Here is a 22055-nt window from a genome sequence, read left to right as displayed (position 1 = left end):
GGCGGTACGGCTCAGTGGGTCCACACACCCTTCGTGAGACTTATACAGTATATACGGTCTGTTGGGGCCATGTATCTAAGCCTAACACACGGTAGGCTTAAAATGGGTTGTCCAGTTCCTAAACTTTGATGGCCTATCCTCAGAATAGGCCATCAATAGCTGATGGGTCAGGGTCCGACTCCTGGGACCCCCGAGTTCAGCGGTTTTGAAGGGGTTGCAGTGATCATACAAGCGCTTCTTCCCCTTCATTTCCCTTACTTGCTCACACTGTGAATCACTGACACGTCCTTGTTGGCGATTCACATTGCGAGAAAGTGACATCGCTGTAACGTCAGAACCTCAGCTGCGAAAGAGGGGGGTAAGTACTGTCAGTTACTGTAGAAGCAGGGACCCATGTAGTTTATTACCTAGGCCCCAGTTACTATAGTAACTTTTCATTGATGTGGTGCGAGGGGCCGCGGGCCCCCCTGACTTCGAGACCCGGTCACAATTTCGACCGCTGTGACCCCTATATTTACGCCACTGGCACCTGGTACAGTGCCAGGCACATTTTGCCCCTTATACAGAATTAGAGTTAGCCCCAGTGTCTTTCAGCCAAATGCAACCTGATATTTATTGCAGTCTGTGTTCTGAATTCTGTATTCCTGTAAAATAAGGCTAATATTTGGCCAGCATTGCCCAGTGCGGCAATGCCCGGCGGTGAAGAGAACCCGGGAACAAGAAGAGGTATGTGATGCCGGATATTATCAATTGGATTTTATGTAAGTACAATCCAATAGATAATGGACGATATATAAAAAAAATCTTTAGGTCATTTCAAACCCGTCAGATTTCCCATTCAGTGCACCATTACCAACATATATTACAGCACACTGCAAATCAGTCTTTTTCACCATTATGCCTCACAATCTAATTTCTCTATCTCAACATACACACCAGGACCAATTTCATAGGAGGCCAATTAACCCAAACATACAAACTCCATGCAGATGTTGCCATTGGTCAGGATCAAACCTACGACCCCAGTACAGCAGGGCAAAACTGTAAGGCCCCATGCACACGAACGTATTTTTGCTGCAGCAATTCATTTCAATGGGCCCATGCACACGACTGTGGTTTTCACGGTCCGTGCATTGCACGGGAGCCTGACAAAACGATAGGACATGTCTTATTACGGCCGCATTTTGTGGTCCAGGCTCGTTGAAATTAATGCACACGGCAATGTGCACGGCCCGTGATTTGAGGGCGGTAGCGGGTGACACTCTGTGGCCGTCCGAGCTGCAAATCATATCCCGTGCACACCACTACGGGCCTTAACCACTGCTGCCAATATAAAGAAATATATGTCTAACTATCCACCCTCCAGAGAGGGTTTTCTCTCTGGTACGGGAGCTGGTGAGTGGAATCAATATGTCATACCCACCCTACTGCGCTATTTTTATTTTCTAAAACAGCAGAAAACTGTTGGAAACCAGATAAAGGAACTAAGTCAATGAGATCTGTAAGGATTCCTTGGGATCCATTTGAAAATGTATCCGTCGTATAAGCAGTCTTATCTCATTTAAGAAAGAAAGCAATGACTCTAATGTGAACAGAGCATAAGACTTAAAGGGGTCATCTGGGGACCATAAAAAAATAAACACACAAATATAATACATTGATAAATGTAGTCTGCTTGCACAAAAACATATTTTATCGTTACTTACCGCACTTCAGTGAAACTCTATTGCCGTTCACAAACTTCCGGATAATAGGCGGTACTTGCAGATTCAGCACCCTAAGGATATGTTCACACGACCTCTTTTCAGACGTAATGGAGGCGTTTTACGCCTCGAATTACACCTGAAAAGACAGCTCCAATATGTCGGCAAACATCTGCCCATTGCTTGCAATGGGTCTTACGATATTCTGTGCAGACGAGCTGTCATTTTACGTGTCGCTGTCAAAATACGGCGCGTAAAATGACGGCTCGTCAAAAGAAGTGCAGGACACTTCTTGGGACGCTTTTGGAGCCGTTTTCTCATAGACTCTATTGAAAACAGGTCCAAAAACGGCCGTAAAAAAACCCAGTGAAAACGCTGCGGAAAATGCCGTGAAATACGTCTGAAAATCTGGGGCTGTTTTCCCTTGAAACAGCTCCGTATTTTGAGATGATTTTGACTCTGCGTGTGAACATACCCTAGGTCCTAAATACCATCACCCACTTCTTTCCCCTCAGCTCCTTCATCTCCACTCTGTTCTTACAATGCGCATGCGCTGGTAGAGGAAATGCCAAGACAGCGCTGTGGAAGAAGAGGGCTGGCTTAGTTCTTTTGCATCATTTCACTACCAGCTCCCTTGCGGTCAAATGCTTTGATGACACACGAACACCAAAGAAGAGGAGAGTGATCTTGGTCACATGGGCCTGTATCGGCGTGTGGTCAAAATGAAAAAAACCGACTGAACTTCTGAGAACTCGTGACTGTGTTCTCCGACGGGGAATCAGCGCACAACAGTTATAAACACTATATTAATAAGTCACCTAATTTTATGTGATTAGATGATTGGCATAACATTTTCTGGCTCTGGATAACCCCTTTAAGTCTAATTGCTTAGATATTTGAATTATAACTATTATATAATATTTACATATGAGAATATCAACTTTTAAATGGTCTAAATAACAGCTAGAATATCTAAAAAGTACTTTTTATTTCAATTGTTCCACCTAATTGTAAAGATAGAGCGTGGTGAGAAAATTTCCCTGACTGCACAGAAAATGTTCCCCTTTGTTCAAATTCTGCAGATCGAGCATGGTTAGAGATGTACATAAGCGCTACAAGGCAGTGCACTATGTACTGGGAATTGTATCCAGAGTCCAGCTAAAATGGGAAAGGTAAAAAATATATACATTTTATAATATATTCTAAATTGTTTTACAATGTAATATTTAAGTAATTTTTCTGAATGTTGAAAATATATATAACTGGAAAAGTAATTTAGAAGATCTATTTGTCAATATAATACTTTTCAAAATGTGCTTAAATACACATCATATTTTATCAGTATTTAAAGCATTTGTCTTTAACTTAGATCATCTTCTACGAGGACAGGAACTTCCAGGGTCGCTGCTATGAGTGCAGTGGTGACTGTGCTGACCTCCATTCCTACTTCAGCCGCTGTAATTCCATCCGAGTAGATAATGGCTGCTGGATGCTGTATGAGCGGCCTAACTATTTGGGTCACCAGTATTTCCTTAAGAAGGGAGAATATCCTGACTATCAGCAATGGATGGGATTCAGTGACTCCATCAGGTCTTGCCGGGCTATACCACAGGTAGGTTTTTGCATAATATGGTACATGTCCTATACTGTATTTTAGCTATCAGTTTTTGTGATTTTGATTTGATTGTGTGTAAAGTTAACTCAACATAAGTAAAAAATAAACAAAATAAAAAAGACAAGTGTCTATCTATCTATCTATCTATCTATCATCTATCTATCTATCTATCTATCTATCTATCTATCTATCTATCTATCTATCTATCTATCTATCTATCTATCTATCTATCTATCTATCTATCTATCTATCATCTATCTATCTATCTATCTATCTATCTATCTATCTATCTATCTATCTATCTATCTATCTATCTATCTATCTATCTATCTATCTATCTATCTATCTATCTATCTATCTATCTATCTATCTATCTATCATCTATCCTATAAACATATATAAAACAATGCATGAAGTTAGAATGAATCTTTTATCTGAAAATATTATTTATATTATTTTCTGCTACTATAGCAAAGAGGACCTCACAAACTGAAGATCTATGAGAAAGAAGAGTTCAGAGGTCAAATGCTGGAAGTTTTAGAAGACTGTCCTTCTGTCTTTGAGCTCTTTAAGAATCATGACATCAACTCTTGTAATGTGCTTGAAGGTCATTGGATCTTTTATGAGCAGCCCAACTACCGGGGAAGACAATATTTTCTGAAGCCTGGAGAATACAAGCGCTTCAGCGATTGGGGATCCCTCAATGCAAGAGTGAGCTCCTTCAGAAAAGTACAGGATGTCTGCTAAATTGCCTGATTCTGATTCAGAGATGATATTTCCTCTTCAAATATAATAAAAATTAAAGATTCTGAAACCATTCATAATGTATTTTTGATTATTTATACCACTGACGATGTATTAAAAGATATAATTTTTTTAGGCACTATAACTAACGAAATTTCGAGGTTATATGTTTTGGCTGTTAGATCTGTTAGTAGTTAAAGGAATACATTGCATATGTTACATTTTGATTAGGATTAAATACACACAGCAACCAAATAAAGAGTCCTTAAGAAATAGTGCATACAACGCCTGTCAGAGGGGGTGCCCCCTTGTTTGTAACATCTTAGTTGCTGCTTGATTGCAGCATCTAAGGGGTTAACCAGCCAGGAACAGCACAATCGCTTATTACCTGGTGTCAGCTGTAAAACACAGCTGACATCTGCTACGTAGGGAGCATGCTCAGTGGATGAGCCCTCTCCGAAAACCACGACTCGATAGTACATCGTGGCGCAGGAAGAGGTTAAAATTACATTGTACATCCGATTGTCTGGTGCAACCTAAATTTTATACTTTACAAATAATATTAAATTATGTTGTATTTTCCTTCTTATCCCACTATGATTTCACTTAACTCATCATTAACTTTTCAAATATTCTTGGGCTATTTTACCCCTGATTCCACATTTCAAAGACATTTACAGTGTAAGGCCCCTTGCACATGGCCGTGCCCGTAATCACGAGCCGTAATTACAGGCAAGGCCGGCCGCAGACAGCCACCAGTATTTTCGGCCTGTGTTGCCATACAAAGTATAATTACGGACAAAGTCTATGTTCATGTGCATGGGGCCTAAAGCTCCTTTTCACACAACAAAAAGGGTAAATATTCATCTGTATTTTCCATAGCAAGAAAGACTAAACATAAATATGCAGCTCAGGAACAAAAAAACTGAATTGTATCAGACAATGTTGACATAGATGTATTAGCTTTTGTTGTGGAAGTCAATGGCTCAAAATATATTAGACTGAAATCTAGAGGAGTGTTCCAACCGGCACTCACACCAAGAACTTTATCCAGCATCCTAATCAGGAGATTTCATATCGATATGAGAGAGGACAAATAAAACCCACAGACATTGCTGGTATGCTCGAAATACTCCTCTGAGGTTTATTGCCAAACTCAATTACAATAATATCATTCAAAAGGGGTGTAGGCTTGAGGTTAACCAATCAGAGGCAATCTGACAATAACTCTGATTCAGCCAATAGCAGACCATGAGAATATTTCAAATGCATTAGTAGAATTCTTCATTAAAATGCTGACATCAGGTAACACCTGGAGACAAGCATACAATAGAGTGGTGTAAGCTATTCTTTCCCATGGACAAAGTCTTAAGGAGTACATAAGATAAAAATAAATAGTTTCATTTTATGTCTGGGCGTTCAGCCGGACTGCCATTTGAACATTTTGAAGGACATAAGAATAATACACAATAATAACATATTTTTGCAGACTCAAGCAGAACTATGTAGAAGAAAAGTCATTCGAAAATGGAGAATAAATATCTTCGTAATTCGGCATGCTTGATATTTAATAATGTAATTTAATACAGAGAATATAAGCAAATTGCCCATCCATCATACATGTGTGTGTAAGAGCGGGGGACGTGTGTGTGAGGGGGTAGGTTGGGGGGTGGGGTTTGAGCCGGTGCGTGTTTGGTGGGTTTGTATGGGTGGTGGGTGTGTGTGTGGGGGGGGGGTTTGTGGGGTTGTATGTGTGCGTGCCTGTGTGTGTTTAGTGTTTTTTGTGTCTGTGGGGGGAATGTGTGTGGCAGTGCGTGGGTGTATACATGTGGGGGTAAGTGGGTGTGTGGGGGGTTACGTGTGTGCGTGGGGGTGCGTGTGGTTTGTGTGTGGGGGGGATGTGTGCGGCGGTGCTTGGGTGTGTACGTATGGGGGTAAATTTGTGTGTGTGGGATAGTACGTGTGTGTGTGTGTGTGTGTGTGTCTGGCGCAGGGTACGTGTGTGTGTGTGTGTGTGTGTGTGTGGGGCGTTTGCGGGTGGTGTGTTGTTTTCTTTTGGAGCAACTGCCTGTATAACTATATGCCTAATAACTATTAATATTTCTGCTGCATCTCTAGTTCCTGTCCCAATTCATTAACCTCTAGTTTCATTTGCGCCGCAGGGGAGAAGACAGATGTCTGTTGTAGGTGAGTATAAGGGTGTGTACACATGGCTTATATTCTGCCGTTTTTCGGGCCGTAAACGGCCGAAAAATGGCCGAAAAATCGGAAGCAGAATGCCTCCAAACACCTGCCCATTGATTTCAATGGGAAAAATGGCGTTCTGTTCCGATGGGCCGTTTTTTTCCACTGCCGTTTTGAAATAACGGCTCGTAAAAAGACGCCCGTGAAAAGAAGTGCATGTCACTTCTTGAGATGTTTTTGGAGCCTATTTTCATTGACTCTATAGAAAAACAGCTAAAAAAACGACCCTAAAAAATGCAGCGAAAACGCAAGTTTGTTTAAAAACGGCTGAAAATCAGGAGCTGTTTTCCCTTGAAAACAGCTTCATATTTTCAGACGTTTTTTAGTAAGTGTGTGAAAATACATTATGTCTGCGTTTTTTTTTAAATACTTTATTAGCGCCTTAGTAATGGCAGTTGTCAGGGGCTTAGTGTTAGCCAGCAAAAAGGCTAGCAGTAAGCCCCCATTATTACCCCGGTACCCACCGCCACCAGGGGTATGGGGAAGAGCTGGGTACAATCCAGTACCTGACCATCTGGAGTGATGGTCGGGCACTGGGTTGGACGCAGGCTGATATTACGAGGCTGGGAAAGGCCAAAAACTGTGGCCCTTCCCACCCTGGTAATGCTAGGCTGCGGCTGCTTTATTTTGTCCCTGGTGGCGGTGGATAATAATGGGCGGTTAGTTGCATCCTTTTTACTGGCTAACACTAAGACCCGGACTGAGTAATGGACGTCGTCAAACAGACAACTGCCATTACTAAGGCGCTAATAATTCAATTGAAAAGCAGAGCCAGAACTCCCTGTTCACACAGAGATTTTTGGCGCGGAAACCGCGTCGGAATCAGCACCATAAAACCCCCGAATTAGCCCTGCATTGATTTCAATGTGATGCAGAGTCATATTCTTCCCGTGCGGCTTTTGGCCGCTCACGGGAAAAAAGCGCGGTGTGTCCTTTCTTGGTGCAGCTTCAGCCTCTGACCTCCTATTGATTTTAATGGGAGGCAGAAAAAACCTGCCAGTGTCTAAGAAAATATTTTTTTATTGCAATAAAAACTCCCCCACACAACCCTCAGTAACCATTAAAAAAAAACAAAAAAAAACAACGTAGTAGTCCAACAAATATATGACATATGACAAATATATGACATAGTATAAACGTTTTAGCGGAACCTGCAAAACAAAAAAAGTTAGTAATATGAAAAATAAAAAAACTTACCTACAGCAGTCTTCTGTCTTCTTCCCTGCAGCACAATAGAAACTAGACATCAATGAAAAATAATTTCCTTAAGGCATGTTTACACAACGCTCAAACAAAACCTGATGTGTAAACGTGTCAAATACACTAGCGTTTCTTGTGGAGCGCTTTTTAAAATACAGGCGTTTTTCGTGTGTTTTGACACGTTTTGTAAACGCCTTTTGCACATTTTTCGGTGCATAATTAGTACTCCCACTGACTATGGGAACATTTTGAGAATTCTACGCACAAAAGAATTGACCCGACTCATCTTTTTCGCGCAGAAAATCGCATTGTATGTACTAACAGCGCGCTTTACCATTCATGAAATGGGAAGTTTAATCAAGCGCTTTTTTTCACGCGTTTTTTGGTGCATAAAATGCCTCAAAAACAGCTCAAATACACGCCGTGTGAACCTGTCAACTGAAAAGTCATTCACCACAGTGTCTTCCACTTGACTTTCATCATTCTTAGCCTTTTGGTGTGTCCTGTAGCTGCTGCCAGCTACCATTTGTAAAACCACTCCCAAAATGGCAGTTGTACACTGGTTGACAATTTGAAGACACCTCTTCTTGGCTTGTAGTCACAAATAGGGAGGAGGTGAGTCTCCCTCCCACATTTACAGCAGCTGTGAGTCAGGTTGCTTTACCTGATTCACCTTGCTGTAATTCTGGGAAGTGCTCCCTCTGGATGCCAACATTGGAAAACTTGTCAAATTATTATTTAATTTTTAATATCTCCCACCTTGTGGAAGAAAAAAATACACCAAAATAACAAAAAAAAAAATGCAATAAAAATAAGTAACTTTCTTAAAAACGTTTTTTAATTTGCGACCCATTCCCTTTAAGGTCCTGGCAGAGTTATGTGCTATACAACACCAAGTTCTGCTCTGGCAAATTCTCCAGTAACACCCGCAACTCATCTGAATGAGTTGGGAATACCATGACCTCTAGGGCCAGAGCGGTATGATGGCTTTTACCATGGCCTGGTCTTGCCGGATTTTCATCAATACTCTGGGTATCATGGAAACCAAGAGGAAAACTTAGGCCGGCCTGAACCTCCTAGGGTTGGACAGGGCATCCACTGCCAAAGGATTGTCTCTCTGATAAAGTGAGCAAAATGTTTCTACCTTGGTGCTGAACCTGTTCGCCGTGAGATCGATCTCTGGCACTATCTACAGGGGGCTGTGTGTGGCGCTATCTACAGGGGGGCTGTGTGTGTGGCGCCTTCTACAGGGGACTCTGTGTCGAGCTATCTACAGGGGGACTGTGTCTGGCACTATCTACAGGGGGGGCTGTGTCTGGCTGTTTACACACAACCCCCCCCCCCCCAACTTTATTTTTTGATACTTTAATAGCGTCTTGGTAATGGCAGATGCCTGACCGCGTCCATTACTAAGGTGGGGCTTAGTGTTAGCCGGTAAAAAGGCTGCAACTATCCCCCCATTATTACCCCGATACCCACCGCCACCAGGGGTGCTGGGAAGAGCCGGGTATGATCCAGTACCTGACCATCTGTAGTGACGGGCTGGCACTGGGGTATCCGCAGGTTGGTTTTAGGAGGCTGTAAAGGGCTAGAACCCGTGGCTCTTCCCACCCTGGTAATACTAGGCTGCTGCCGCTATGTTGGATCTGGCTGGTTATGAAAAATGGGGGGGGGGCTCCACGTCGTTTTCATAACCAGCCAGATACAACACAGCAGCAGCCTTGCATTACCAGGGTTAGAAGGGCCACTTTTCCTGGCCTCTCCCAGCCTAATAATGACAGCCCACGGCTGCCCCAGTGTCCGCCCGTCACTACAGATGGTCGGGTACTGGATCATACCTGGCTCTTCCTAGCACCCAGCAAAATATTTTTTATTGAAATAAGAACTCTACCACACAACCCTCTTTCACAATTTTATGTAAAGAAAAAACGTAGATCATTGCAGTAGTCCAACGAATCTGCGTCCAAACAGTCCAGCGGAACCTGCAAAACAAAAAAATAAAATTAGTAAAACTCTGATACCTGTCAGTTGAAAAGTCATCCACCACAGGGAAAAATGTCTGATTCCCAGGTGTTTCTTTGTGGTATTCCGCCATGGGGAAAATTGTTTCCTCTGGTGGATGATTTTTCCATTGACCGGTAGCAGAGATACACAACTGTAAAAAAAAAATCCCAATCATGTAACTCTGCTACCTGTCAATTGAAAAGTCATCCACCATAGGGTCTCCCTCTTGACTTTAATAGCTCTCAGCCTTTCGGTTTGTCCTGCCGCTGCTGCTGCCATGATGAGAAAATATTATACCCAAGTTAGGAAAAGTAACACAAAGACGATATAAAATGACCCATAATATCTGTGATATCCATACAGTCTAGAGATCCGCAGTGAGAATATGCGCTTGTTATTTGAAGAAGTATCTTGCCATGATTTGATGTGTTTCTTGCGGGATATTGGGCGTGGTTAGGGGGCGTGGCTTAAAATGTGCCTCTTTTCTGAATTCAAAAGTTGGGAGGTATGCCTGTTACACGTTGTGTATTTTGCTGCTGTAAATACATACCAAAACCGCAGCAATATGCACGAAATTCGCAGGTAAAAAACACACTTAATCGTGCGTTTTTTATGCGTTTTTCAGTGCGGTTTTTACGTTTTGATGCGTTTTTTGGAGCATTTTCATGATGCGGGTTTTGGTGCTTTTTTACACAGCACTAGGCAGATACAATTTTCAAGCGGAAACGCAAGACAAATTGACATGCTGTGGATTTTAAAATCTGCATCGCAGGTCAATTTACGTGCGGAAAAATACTGCAGCGTATACATGAGATTTCCTGGAATCTCATTGACTGTGTCGGTACTCTATTACGCAGTGGTTTTGCCGTACGCAAATACATGCGGCAAAGCCACACGTAATATGCATCGTGTGCATTGACCCTGAGGGCCAGTTCACACGTTGAGTAAATACTGTGGATTTTCCGCAACGGAATTTGTGGCGGAAAATCCGCAGCAAATACAGTAGCAGCAAAGTGGATGAGGTAAATCAAATCTCATCCACACGCTGCGTAAATGCTGAGCAGAAAAAACGCTCAGAAATTGACCTGCGGTGCAGAATATTATTATCCGCAGCATGTCAATTGTCTTTACGTAAACGCTGCTTATATGTTACGGGATTCCCTCATTGAATTCAATGGGGATGTAATTCCCGCATCAAATAGCATTTGTTCCGTTTTTTGCGGCGGGTTTGCATCGATCCCGCCGCAAAAACGGAATTCATAAATAAAAAAAAAATTAAACTTACCTAGTAGTCTGTGTTTCATCCTCCTGGGATGACGCTTCATCCCACGTGACTGCCGCTGCAACCAATCACACGCAGCGGTCTCCTGGGATAAGACTTCAGTTTTTCGCAGCGGACATTCGGGGCGAAAGACTGCACTACAGTGCGCTTTTTCGGACGGAATTCCCTGCAGCGCACAGAGCGGATAGGCTACGTGCTATTACGCAGTGTATCCGCCCCGTGTGAACTCAGCTTAAGGCCTGGTTTACACGAGCGTGTGCGTTTTGCGCACGCAAAAAATGTGGCGTTTTGGGTGCGCAAAAGGCACTTAACAGCTCCGTGTGTCATCAGCGTATGATGCGCGGCCGCGAGATTTTCGCGCAGCCGCCATCATTATGACACTCCGATTGGATGTTTGTAAACAGAAAAGCACGTGGTGCTTTTCTGTTTACATTCAGAGTTTGACAGCTGTTGCGTGAATCACGCTGTGCGCACGGAAGTGCTTCCGTGCGACCTGCGTGGTTTTCACGCACCCATTGACTTCAATGGGTGCGTGATGCGCGAACAGCGCACAAATATAGGACATGTCGTGAGTTTTTTTCAGCGGACTCACGCTGAGCAAAACTCACGGACTGTCTTACATAGGTCCGTACGACACCAGTGAAAATCACGCGCGTCGCACGGACGTATATCACGCTCGTGTAAACGTGGCCTAAGGCTGGGGCTAAATAGACTTTTTTTTGTAAGGAGCAATTAATCACTTTCCATGAGGAATGCATGGAGTAGCTTGAAAATCTCTTTAAAATCTCTCCTGACAAGTGTGTAGCTGTAAAATCATGGCATGTAGTGATTAAAAAAAAAAAGTACAAAAATAAAAATCATTAGCAAATCTCTTGACTATAGCGGTATTCAAGAGATTTTCCAGCCACTCAGTGATATCACAGCTTTTTTATGAAGCGCCTTATCCTAATGAATTCCTAGAAAGAGCAATTTATCGTCCACTACATAATAAAGTCTAGCTCTAGCTCCAGCCTAACTCAATGAATTCCTGAACTTGCAGCAGCTGAGGCTCGTGAGCGGCTGAGTGAAGGGGCCGTCACCCTGTGGCTATAAAGCTCTTCCTATGGCTGCTTTGGATTGTGTGCAGGAAGCTGTGGACTGGTGAGTAATAGAGGTTAATGGGTGGGTAGAAATTTACTGCATGCCCTGGTCTGGTCCATTTTTTGCAGTTCTGAACTGCAAAAAAATGGACCAGAAAAGGACATGCAGTGATCTTCTTAGGGTATGTTCACATGCAGTGTATTTTGGGGTGTTTACGCCTCGAGAAACGCCTGAAAAAATGGAACCTGAATGCCTACAATCATCTGCCCATTGAACTCAATGGGAAAAAACGTATTTAGTTCATACGGGGCGTCTTTTTATGCAGCCGTTTAAAAAAACTGAGTGTAAAAAGATGCTCTGTAAAAAGTGCATGTCACTTCTTGAGGTGTTTTTTGGTGCTGATTTTCCATTGAACACTATGAAAAATGCCTGAAAAGAAGCTCCAAATTAAAAGAAGCTTCAAAAAATGCCTGAAAATCAGAGCCTGTTTTCTCTGAAAACGGCTCTGTATTTTCAGGTGTTTTTGTTAAGCATGTGAACATACCCTTACAGTGGACACCCGCTCAGTGAATGGCCCCATTGAATCGTATGGGTCAGTGTATTGTTAGGCTGGGTTCACACGACCTATTTTCAGACGTAAACGATGCGTATTATGCCTCGTTTTATGCCTGAAAATAGGGCTGCAATACGTCGGCAAACATCTGCCCATTCATTTGAATGGGTTTGCCGACGTACTGTGCAGACAACCTGTAATTTGCGCATCGTCGTTTGACAGCTGTCAAACGACGACGCGTAAATGGACTGCCTCGGCAAAGAAGTGCAGGGCACTTCTTTGCCACGTAATTTGAGCTGTTCTTCATTGAACTCCATGAAGCACAGCTCAAGATTTACGAGCGTCTCAGACGCCTCGTAAATTACGAGAAGCATTTACGTGTGAAACGAGGCAGCTGTTAATAGTCTGTCTTTTCACACGTAAATGCCTCTCATCGTGTGAACATACCCTTAGAATGGATAGTGCATGGATGAGAACTGTGTGAATATGGCCTAATAATGTCAGTTACAGGGAATCTGCCACCTGACTGGGCACCATTGTGTGCATCAGGGGCCACATTCGGTGTGTATATTTTAAGTAATGTTAGTACCCGTTGGGTATCTGTCTTGCTCAATCAGAAGTGCTGGGTCAATTATAGGGCGAGGGACTGTAGTGTAAATACTGTGGATTTTCCGCAACGGAATTCATTGCAGAAAATCTGCAGCATATTACAGTAGTAGCAAAGTGGATGAGATGTGAAAACATCATCCACACGGTGCGGAAAATAAGCGCAAATTGACTTGCGGTGCAGAGTTTTAATCAGCAGCACTTCAAGAGAAAACAGCTCCTGATTTTCATACAGCTTTTTTTGTGCCACTCGCGATTTTCGCTGCGTTTTTTGCTGCGTTTTTTATGCCCGTTTTTGGAAATTTTTTCATGAGTCTATGGAAAACTGCTCCAAAAACTTCCCAAAAAGTGTCCTGCTCTTTTTCGTGTGAAAAAATAAATAAAAAATGCCGCAAAAAATGCTCCGTCGGAACAGACCGCCGTTTTCCCATTGAAATCAATGGGCAGATATTTGGAGGCGTTCTGCGTTCGATTTTTTTCCGGTGTTTACAGCCCGAAAAACATCTGACAATAGGCTGTGTGAACATACCCTTATGGTATGTGCACATGACAACGCCAAATACGTCTGAAATTACGGAGCTGTCTTCAGGAGAAAACCGCTCCTGAATTTCAGACGTTTTTACAAGTGCACGCGTCTTTTACGGACGTAATTGGAGCTGGTTTTCATTGGATTTAATGAAAAACTGCTCGAATTACGTCCCAAGAAGTGTCCTGCACTTTGACGCGGGCGTGATTTTACGCACCGTCTTTTGACAGCGACACGTAATATTACACCTCGTCTGAAGAGAACATCGTAAGACCCATTGCAAGCAATGGGCAGATGTTTGCCGACGTATTGGAACCATCTTTTCAGGTGTAAAACGCCTCCGTGTCCGAATTGAGGTTGTGTGCACTTACCCTTACAGTGGCGCGCTGATGCTCGGAATGAGTTCCTATAGATCAAATCCCTCCCCGTTAGCCAGATCCCAACAATGTCACTGCTGACGTGCGGCCGTTCAGGGCAGGTCAGACATGTGATCCAACCAGCCAATTACCGCCAGCCCAACCTAACTGCGACACTGGCGTACAGATCGCTACAGGGAATACCTCCTCAGATTTACTCGTCAGTAAGGGGGAGTACCCCATTACTAGCGCAATGTAGGATGCTATACATCCTGGTTGCCTATGCTAGTGCATGATGAATATCATGCTAATCAATCACTATAGGGATGGAACACCGAAGCAATTTCTAGGATAGGCTTTTCAGTAAATTGTTTATTAACGGAGATAGGGACATGCTTTTTAGTATTAGCTATCATAAACCTGATGCCATTACAATGATCATTAGTAGCTATGATAGATTAATTATAAGGGTGACCAGTAGGAGAATGGCACACCACATGGATGTGAGAGCTGCAGGAATATCATAATGCTCATAACATTCTGTACAGTTATGATCATAATTAATAGTATGGTAGAATTATCATAAGGGTGGCCATGTAAAAAAACTGGTGCAAAGGCAATCCTCATATGAAGCATGTGTAGTTGATCTGGTCATTTAAGCTATATGGCTGTATAAAAGCCATTCTATAGATCCACTGTGCCTCCTTCCTCAAAATCAAATTGTCCCAATCACCACCCCTCTTTGGTAGACGCACCCATTCTATTGCTTGAAAGCGGAAGCACTCTGCTTTTTCTTTCATGCTTTTCATGCACCTGTTTAGAAATGGGGGTATCTATTTTGTTTACGATGTCCCTTACATGGTCTCTGGTTTGGCGACTGAATTGCCGAGTAATCTTGACCACATAATTAAGTGGGCATTGACAGGTGATCAAATAAATAACACCCATCGTACTGTAATTCACAATCTTGACTATTCTATTCTGTCTCATTCGTCACACTCTAATATTTTACCTTTCTTCATAAAGCCACATGTTCTACAGCTCTCACATCTGTGTGCCTGGCACCATTCGGTCCAGTCATGTTCCCACATGTGGTATTGGGTCAAAACGGCTACGGGTAATTTACCCCTTCTGTAAGTAACAAGTTTCCTCGTGATCCTATCTGCTATGTACCCATCTTCATTCAAGATGCGCCAATACTTCAAGGATCTCAATTACCTCAGGTACTTTTGACTCTAAACAACCAATCAGCCTAGTGGTATTGGCCTGCTCTCTTTGCCTAGATACCAACAGATCTGATCTCTCTAATCCTCTCATGCTCTGTATCTTTTTAGGAAAACCTCTCTCCTTGAACCTCTTTCCCAAATCAAATGATTGTCTCAAAATCCTCAACCAAGCTGCAGTTGCGGCGAATCCTGAGGAATTGTCCTTTAGGGATCCCTTGCTTAAGGGGATATGGATGACTGCTATTCCATTGGAGAATCATGCGCTGTAGCAGCTGTCACATGGTATGAAACGTCATCCCAGGAGGCCGGCCTGGGTAATGCCAGAAGATGTGTGACCACAGCTTCAGCTAATCGCTGGTGGTCTCCTGGGATGAAACATCCGCAGAGTACATTCTGGGTGAAAAACTGCACCACAGTTTGGTGCGTTTTTTTTTTTTTTTGGGCCAGAATTCCCTGTGGTGCACAGGACAGATACGCTGCGTAAAAGCATGCAGCGTATCTGTCCCATGTGATCTCAGCCTTAGGGTATATACATGTTGTGTCAAAACCAATTTATTTCTTTTTTTCCATGCAAGTTTTATAACTTACAATATACGCTGTTTCAACATGTTTGGTCAATGAATGAGAATTTTATTTTTCTCCTTTGACACCTACTTCTGGTCCCAGCTAAGGCTTCGTTCACATCTGTGTCAGGGTCCCATTCTGACGTTTCGTCGGAGCTGCCCGTCCGAACAGGACTCTGACTGAGACAAACGGAAACCATAGGTTTCCGTTTGCATCACCATTTATTTCAATGTTGACGGGTCCAGTGCCAATAGATTCCGTCTCCCTGTTGTACAAGGGTTCCGTCATTTTGACGGAATCAGTGTCGTAGTCTACTACATTATTGATTCCCTCAAAACAACAGAACCCTTGCACAACTGAGATAAACGGAAACCTATGGTTTCCGTTTCTCAGTCAGGGTCCCGGTCTGACGGAACATCAGAACGGGACCCTGACGCATATGTGAAGGAAGCCTTAGAAGTGGATACAATGCTCTGAGATTAACAGCCTGGACTTCAGGCTGATACATTGTAGCAAACTACCAGAGATCTGTGCAGCTGAGGTTTATCTCAGAGCATTGCCTGGACTGATACAATTGTAACCACTTCTCAACTGGGAGCAGGACTAGGTGCCTCAACAAAAGAGAGAAATTCCTATTAACTGACGTTGAGTAGAGATATATAACACCATGTATATTAGAAAGTTACAGAACTCTTAGTTCCTAGAGTGACCACTTTTATTTACAGAAACCCTTTTAGAACAGTTTTGTCTCTTTATTGGACTTTTCTAGTGGGTGCCGCTCTATGTACTGCCATGGTTTTATTAGTGTCCTATTGTGCTGGCTGTTCCCAGTGCCCAGGGTTTATATTGTATTACAGTCCTGCTGAGTGTTCACAATGCAGCCCCCATAATTCTGTTGTACCTCTTTTGTGCAGCTCATAATACTGTAGATCAGCAGGACTCGTCTATTAAGGTTTGTAATATTCTAGTAGCCAGAATGAAGGCCACATTGGAGGTGAAGCGCCACAGAAGATCCAGTGCTGGATCTAGGAAACTGCAGAATGCCATAGAGAAATCCAAAAAGCACTATAAGCGGCACCTGGTTAGTCCTGCATGAGGTAAGACTGCGTAGTGTCGTGTGACGATGTGTATACACTGGTTCCAGATTGGGGGGAGCGGGTTGTTTAGTTTCTGCGCTGCTGTAATCTTGGGACCAAAACTTTAGAATGGAGAAGAAATTAAGGGGAGGTGCTGAATCTGTACCAGACTATTTCTGAAGGTGGCCAGGAAACTCTATTACACCACCTTAACTTCTTCTTTGCATTAGGTTTTTTTTTTTTTACTTGGAAACTGGTTACTTCCTTTCTCCACAATCTATACACTAGTAGGATTGTGATTTTAGTAGTTTTGCCAATTTTAGATCTATTAGGGGTCAGTCACTGTGGCCTTGGCTGGGGGAAGGGGTGACTTTGGGGTGGTGCAAGTATATAAATGCTTATAGGTGGTGGGAGGATGTCCAGCCATACAGATGACTCTGAATTTTCTGCTTTGTCTGGAGTGTATCTTTAATTCCCTGATCTGTAGAATATGAAGTGTTGGATGGTAAAATCATGCAGTGGGGTTTGTCGCTTGGTATCACTGCTGTAACCAATGCCCGCTCTGTCCTAGGTACAGCAGACTACGAGCCGGCAGCTTTGGGCCCTTGATATGTTGAGCAGAGAAGGATCCCGTGGTGGTGGTTTCCCCCTGATAGCAGCAGAAGCTGCACGACTCTCCCATTACAAACCCAGAAGAGCCATCGCCAGTCCTGAGATCTGCTCTGCACTGATGACTGTAACCGGCTGGGCGGCTTGGAGAGGAGAGCGCTGATGAGACTGATCAAACCTAGAACCTGATTACTGCAGGAGGAGCAGGAGTTGTAGCCTCTGTTTTTATTTATATGGAAATAAATTTATTTTTTATTTAGTTTGGCTGTATGTAGATCTTTCTATGCTCCATTCTCAGATTAGTTTATGGTACGGGGTGCTCTTGTCTGCACTTGGCCAATCTAGAGATTCTAATGTAGCAGAGCATCCGCATGTAGCTATTTGTCACCGCACCCTGCTTCTCAGTGAGCACCACCCCTTCCAGATCATGTGAGCAGGATTTAAAGCAAAGAATGGTGTATCATTAGACCAGGGAGATTTTTCCCACCACAGAGTGCTCTGCTGTCAGCAAGATGCTCAGGACTAACCCCCCCCCCATGCAGTATATTCCCCCCCCCCCCACCCAGCGTTGGCCGATAACTTTTAAATTGGTTTAGGATGAGTGCAGTATAATCCTTCCCCATAGAGCTCTCAGTCAGATGCTCAGATCCCCCTTGCAGTATAATTTCCACAATAGTGCTACTAGTAATTACTATTAGGGAGGGGGGGGGGGTGTCTGACTGATTCAACTGTAAATAAACTCAAACTTCTGAGAGGTCATAGTGACATGTCAGAAGTTTTAATCGGTGGTGGACCGAGCACTGAGACCACCACTGATAACTAATACAAAATGGTAGAAGTGCACGGGTGAGTGCTGTGAAGATTAATTTCTGAGTCTTTCCTTGGAAAACCGAGCAGCTGGTGTATAGGCTCACAGAGCTGCTATTGAGCCTGTACACCACTCTAAGACAAGTTCACCCGATCACTTGTCGCTCCGTTATAGTGATTAGTGGGGGTCTCATTGCGCAGACCCCCACCGATCAAAACTTTTGACATGTCCCTATGACATCTCAGAAGTTTTTTAAAAGTTTAGTTACCCTCTAAAGGAAAGGTGTTAGAAATTTAATTTTTCTGCATTCGCTCTTTCTGGCGCACAGGACCTCCCAGGTGCACCAGAACTATTAATATTTCTGGCGCATCTCTAGGTCATGTTTGCCACAATAGAAATTGGAGATTGACGTCTAGCTTCTATTGTGGCACAGGGCAGAAGACTTCTGTAGGTGAGTAAGATTTTTTTTTTTCTTTTGCAGGTTCTGCAGGACTATCTGGACTATGTCGAAGATAAAGTGTTCTACTTCAATTTACACTTTATTTAAATAAAAAAAATTATATTTTTTAAATACTTCATTAGCACCTTAGTAATGGTAGTTGTCTGATAATGTCCATAACTAAGGGGCTATCGGGATGAGCCAGGTACAATCCAGTGCCTGACCATCTGTAGTGATGGCTGGGCACTGGGGCGGCCGCAGGCTGGTATTAGGCTGGGAAGGGACCAACTGTGGCCCTTCCACCCTGGCAATGCTAGGCTGTGGCTGCTTTATTGTAGCGGGCCTGTTATGAAGGAGAGATTATTTATATATATATATATATATCTATCCACCCCGTTCAAAAGTTTGGGGTCACCCAGACAATTTTGTGTGTTCCATGAAAACTCACACTTATATTTATCAAATGAGCTGCAAAAGTACTAGAAAATATAGTCAAGACATTGACAAGGTTAGAAGTAATGATTTTTATTTGAAATAATAAATTTCTCCTTCAAACTTTGCTTTCATCAAAGAATGCTAAATTTACAGCAGCACAGACCTTTGGTGTTCTAGATGTTAATTTGCTGAGGTAATCGGGAGAAATTTCACCCCATGCTTCCAGAAGCCCCTCCCACAAGTTGGATTGGCTTGATGGGCACTTCTTGCATACCATACGGTCAAGCTGCTCCCACAACAGCTCTATGGGGTTGAGATCTGGTGACTGCGCTGGCCACTCCATTACAGATAGAATACCAGCTGCCTGTTTCTTGCATAATTTGGAGGTGTGCTTTGGGTCATTGTCCTGTTGTAGGATGAAATTGGCTCCAATCAAGCGCTGTCCACAGGGTATGGCATGGCAAAATGGAGTGATCGCCTTCCTTATTCAAAATCCCTTTTTACCTTGTACAAATCTCCCACTGTACCAGCACCAAAGCAACCCCCAGACCATCACATTACCTCCACCATGCTTGACAGATGGCGTCGGGCACTCTTCCAGCATCTTTTCAGTTGTTCTGCGTCTCACAAATGTTCTTCTGTGAGATCCAAACACCTCAAACTTCGATTTGTCTGTCCATAACCCTTTTTTCCAATCTTCCTCTGTCCAATGTCTGTGTGCTTTTGCCCATATTAATCTTTCTTTTATTAGTCAGTCTCAGAAATGGCTTTTTCTTTGCCACTCTGCCCTGAAGGCCAGCATCCCGGAGTTGCCTCTTCACTGTAGATGTTGACACTGGTGTTTTGCGGGTACTATATAATGAGGCTGCCAGTTGAGGACCTGTGAGGCGTCTATTTCTCAAACTAGAGACTAATGTACTTGTCTTGTTGTGCAGCGGGGCCTCCAAATTCTCTTTCTACTCTGGTTAGAGCATGTGTGTGCTGTCCTCTGAAGGGAGTAGTACACCACACCGTTGTAAAATCTTCAGTTTCTTGGCAATTTTTTACATGGAATAGCCTTAATTTCTAAGAACAAGAATAGACTGTAAATTTTCACATGAAAGCTCTTTTTCTAGCCATTTTGAGATTTTAATCAAACCCACAAATGTAATGCTCCAGATTCTCAACTAGCTCAAAGGAAGGTCAGTTTTATAGTTCCTCTAAACAGCAAAACTGTTTACAGCGGTGCTAACATTATTGCACAAGGGTTTTCAAGTGTTTTCTAATCGTCCATTAGCCTTCTAACACAGTTAGCAAGCACAATGTATCATTAGAACACTGGCGTAATGGTTGCTGGAAATGGGCCTCTATACACCTATGTAGATATTGCATTAAAAACCAGACGTTTGCAGCTAGAATAGTAATTTAGCACATTAACAATGTATAGTGTATTTCTGATTAATTTAATGTTCTCTTCATTGAAGAAAAACTGCTTTTCTTTAAAAAAAAAAGGGAATATCTAGGTGACCCTAAACTTTTAAACGTGTGTGTGTGTGTGTGTGTGTGTGTGTGTGTATATATATATATATATATATATCTCTATTTTATTTTTTTAAATGCAAAAAAATGTTTTTGGGGTCTTGCTCCCCCCCCCCCCACCCACTTTTCATAACCAGCCAGATCTAAAATGGCAACAGGCTAGCATTGCTACAGATGGTCGGATACTGGATTGTACCTGGCTTATCCCAATACCCCTGCTGGTGATGGGTACCAGGGCAATAATATGGGTTAGCTCTAACCTTTTTACTGGCTAACGCCAAGCCCCAGCCTTACTGAAGGATGTCGTCAAACAGACAACTGCCATTACTAAGGTGCTAATCAATTAAGAAAACATTTTTTTTATTGACCTAAACTCCCCCACTCAACCCTTTCACCATTTTATTTAAAAAAAGAAATAAAAAAAAAAAGTAGTCTAATGAATCTATGATCTGATCCAGAGGAACCAACCAAAAAAAGAAAAGTTAGCAGTATGAAATTAGTTGTGTTTTTTTTTTTAATACATAGTTTAAATTTACAAGTGTGAATGATCCAATAGAGGTTGGCACCATTTAAATTTTCACCTCCGGAAGATGAAAAGCCAGAATAAGCCCTGCATTAGGCGTCTTATCTATCGTCTGTATTCTGGTAGAAGTGTTATACCAGCCGCTCTCAGTCTACCCCTCCGCTATGCACAGCCGCCCTGAGATGTGTACCTGGATAGGAAAATGTGGTGCTGGTGACTGGTTCACAATGTGTCTGCGGGTAAAGCTCCCGTCACACATCCAGTGATGCTGCATTGCAGTCTCTTCCATCCTTGGGACTGTATGCTACTCGCTGCAAAAGATGTGTCTGTAGGATAAAGTGGATTCCCCTTTATCTGTTTTATAGCCACCCTTTCGGTTTTGGCTGCTGTATCACTCGCATGTTGTGGTTTTTACTTTATTTTTTAATCACAATTTTGCGCAAGAAAAAACCCGGCCGCCATATATGAATGTACTTTCGGTGAGCACTGTATATGTGGTGCATCTGCTATTGGTTAGATGCTTTCCCCTCTGGGTTCTATTCTTGTACTGGTAGCAGCTGTAGTTCTTCCCGGGTGTGTTCTTTGTACCTGTAGAGGAGAAGACTTTTATGCTGCGTCAGGTGTAGTACATGATAGTTATTGCTGGGGCTAAGTCTGCCTGTATATCTGGGTCTACATCTCTGTATAATACTCATGTCCCGGCTTCCTCTCAGCAGATCTGGGGACTGGACATTTGTAGAAGAGAAGCTCCAGGATTCCTAGCACACAAGGTCTGTATCTGTTGTCACAAAAAAAACCATCTCTGCAATCTCACGTCCTTGTATACTTAAAGGCAGTGGCGGATTATCATTAGGGTGGTTCGGGCGGCCGCCCAAGGCTCCAAGGGGGCCTATAGCCACCCGAACCCCTTCATGTCCAGTGGCGTCGCTAGCACCGTAGAGAGC

At 43.0% G+C, this 22055-nt stretch overlaps 1 protein-coding gene and 1 long non-coding RNA gene across 3 annotated transcripts in view; one reads left to right on the top strand and one right to left on the bottom strand.

Annotated features, from left to right (window-relative positions):
• The first annotated feature begins 2866 nt into the window (after positions 1-2866).
• Positions 2867-4065, top strand: LOC142656343 (gamma-crystallin 2). Its single transcript, XM_075831250.1, has 3 exons — positions 2867-2875; positions 3073-3315; positions 3790-4065. Exons 1-3 carry the CDS (start codon positions 2867-2869, stop codon positions 4063-4065), a joined length of 528 nt encoding a protein of 175 aa, XP_075687365.1.
• Positions 4066-9412: 5347 nt separating this feature from the next.
• The window catches only part of LOC142655563 (uncharacterized), a 131764-nt gene continuing 119121 nt past the window's right edge, over positions 9413-22055 (bottom strand). The window contains exon 4 of one of the 2 annotated variants that reach the window (XR_012849514.1): positions 9413-9488. This is a non-coding gene — a long non-coding RNA (uncharacterized LOC142655563). Of the gene's footprint in view, positions 9489-21148; positions 21700-22055 lie in introns of those variants that run through there. The other variant, XR_012849515.1, reaches the window with a different exon arrangement.

Source organism: Rhinoderma darwinii, chromosome 6 (genome assembly GCF_050947455.1).
Source record: "Rhinoderma darwinii isolate aRhiDar2 chromosome 6, aRhiDar2.hap1, whole genome shotgun sequence".
Classification (NCBI taxonomy): Eukaryota; Metazoa; Chordata; class Amphibia; order Anura; family Rhinodermatidae; genus Rhinoderma; species Rhinoderma darwinii.
Note: the sequence above shows the minus strand (reverse complement) of the source record. Positions and strands in the feature narration are given on the sequence as shown.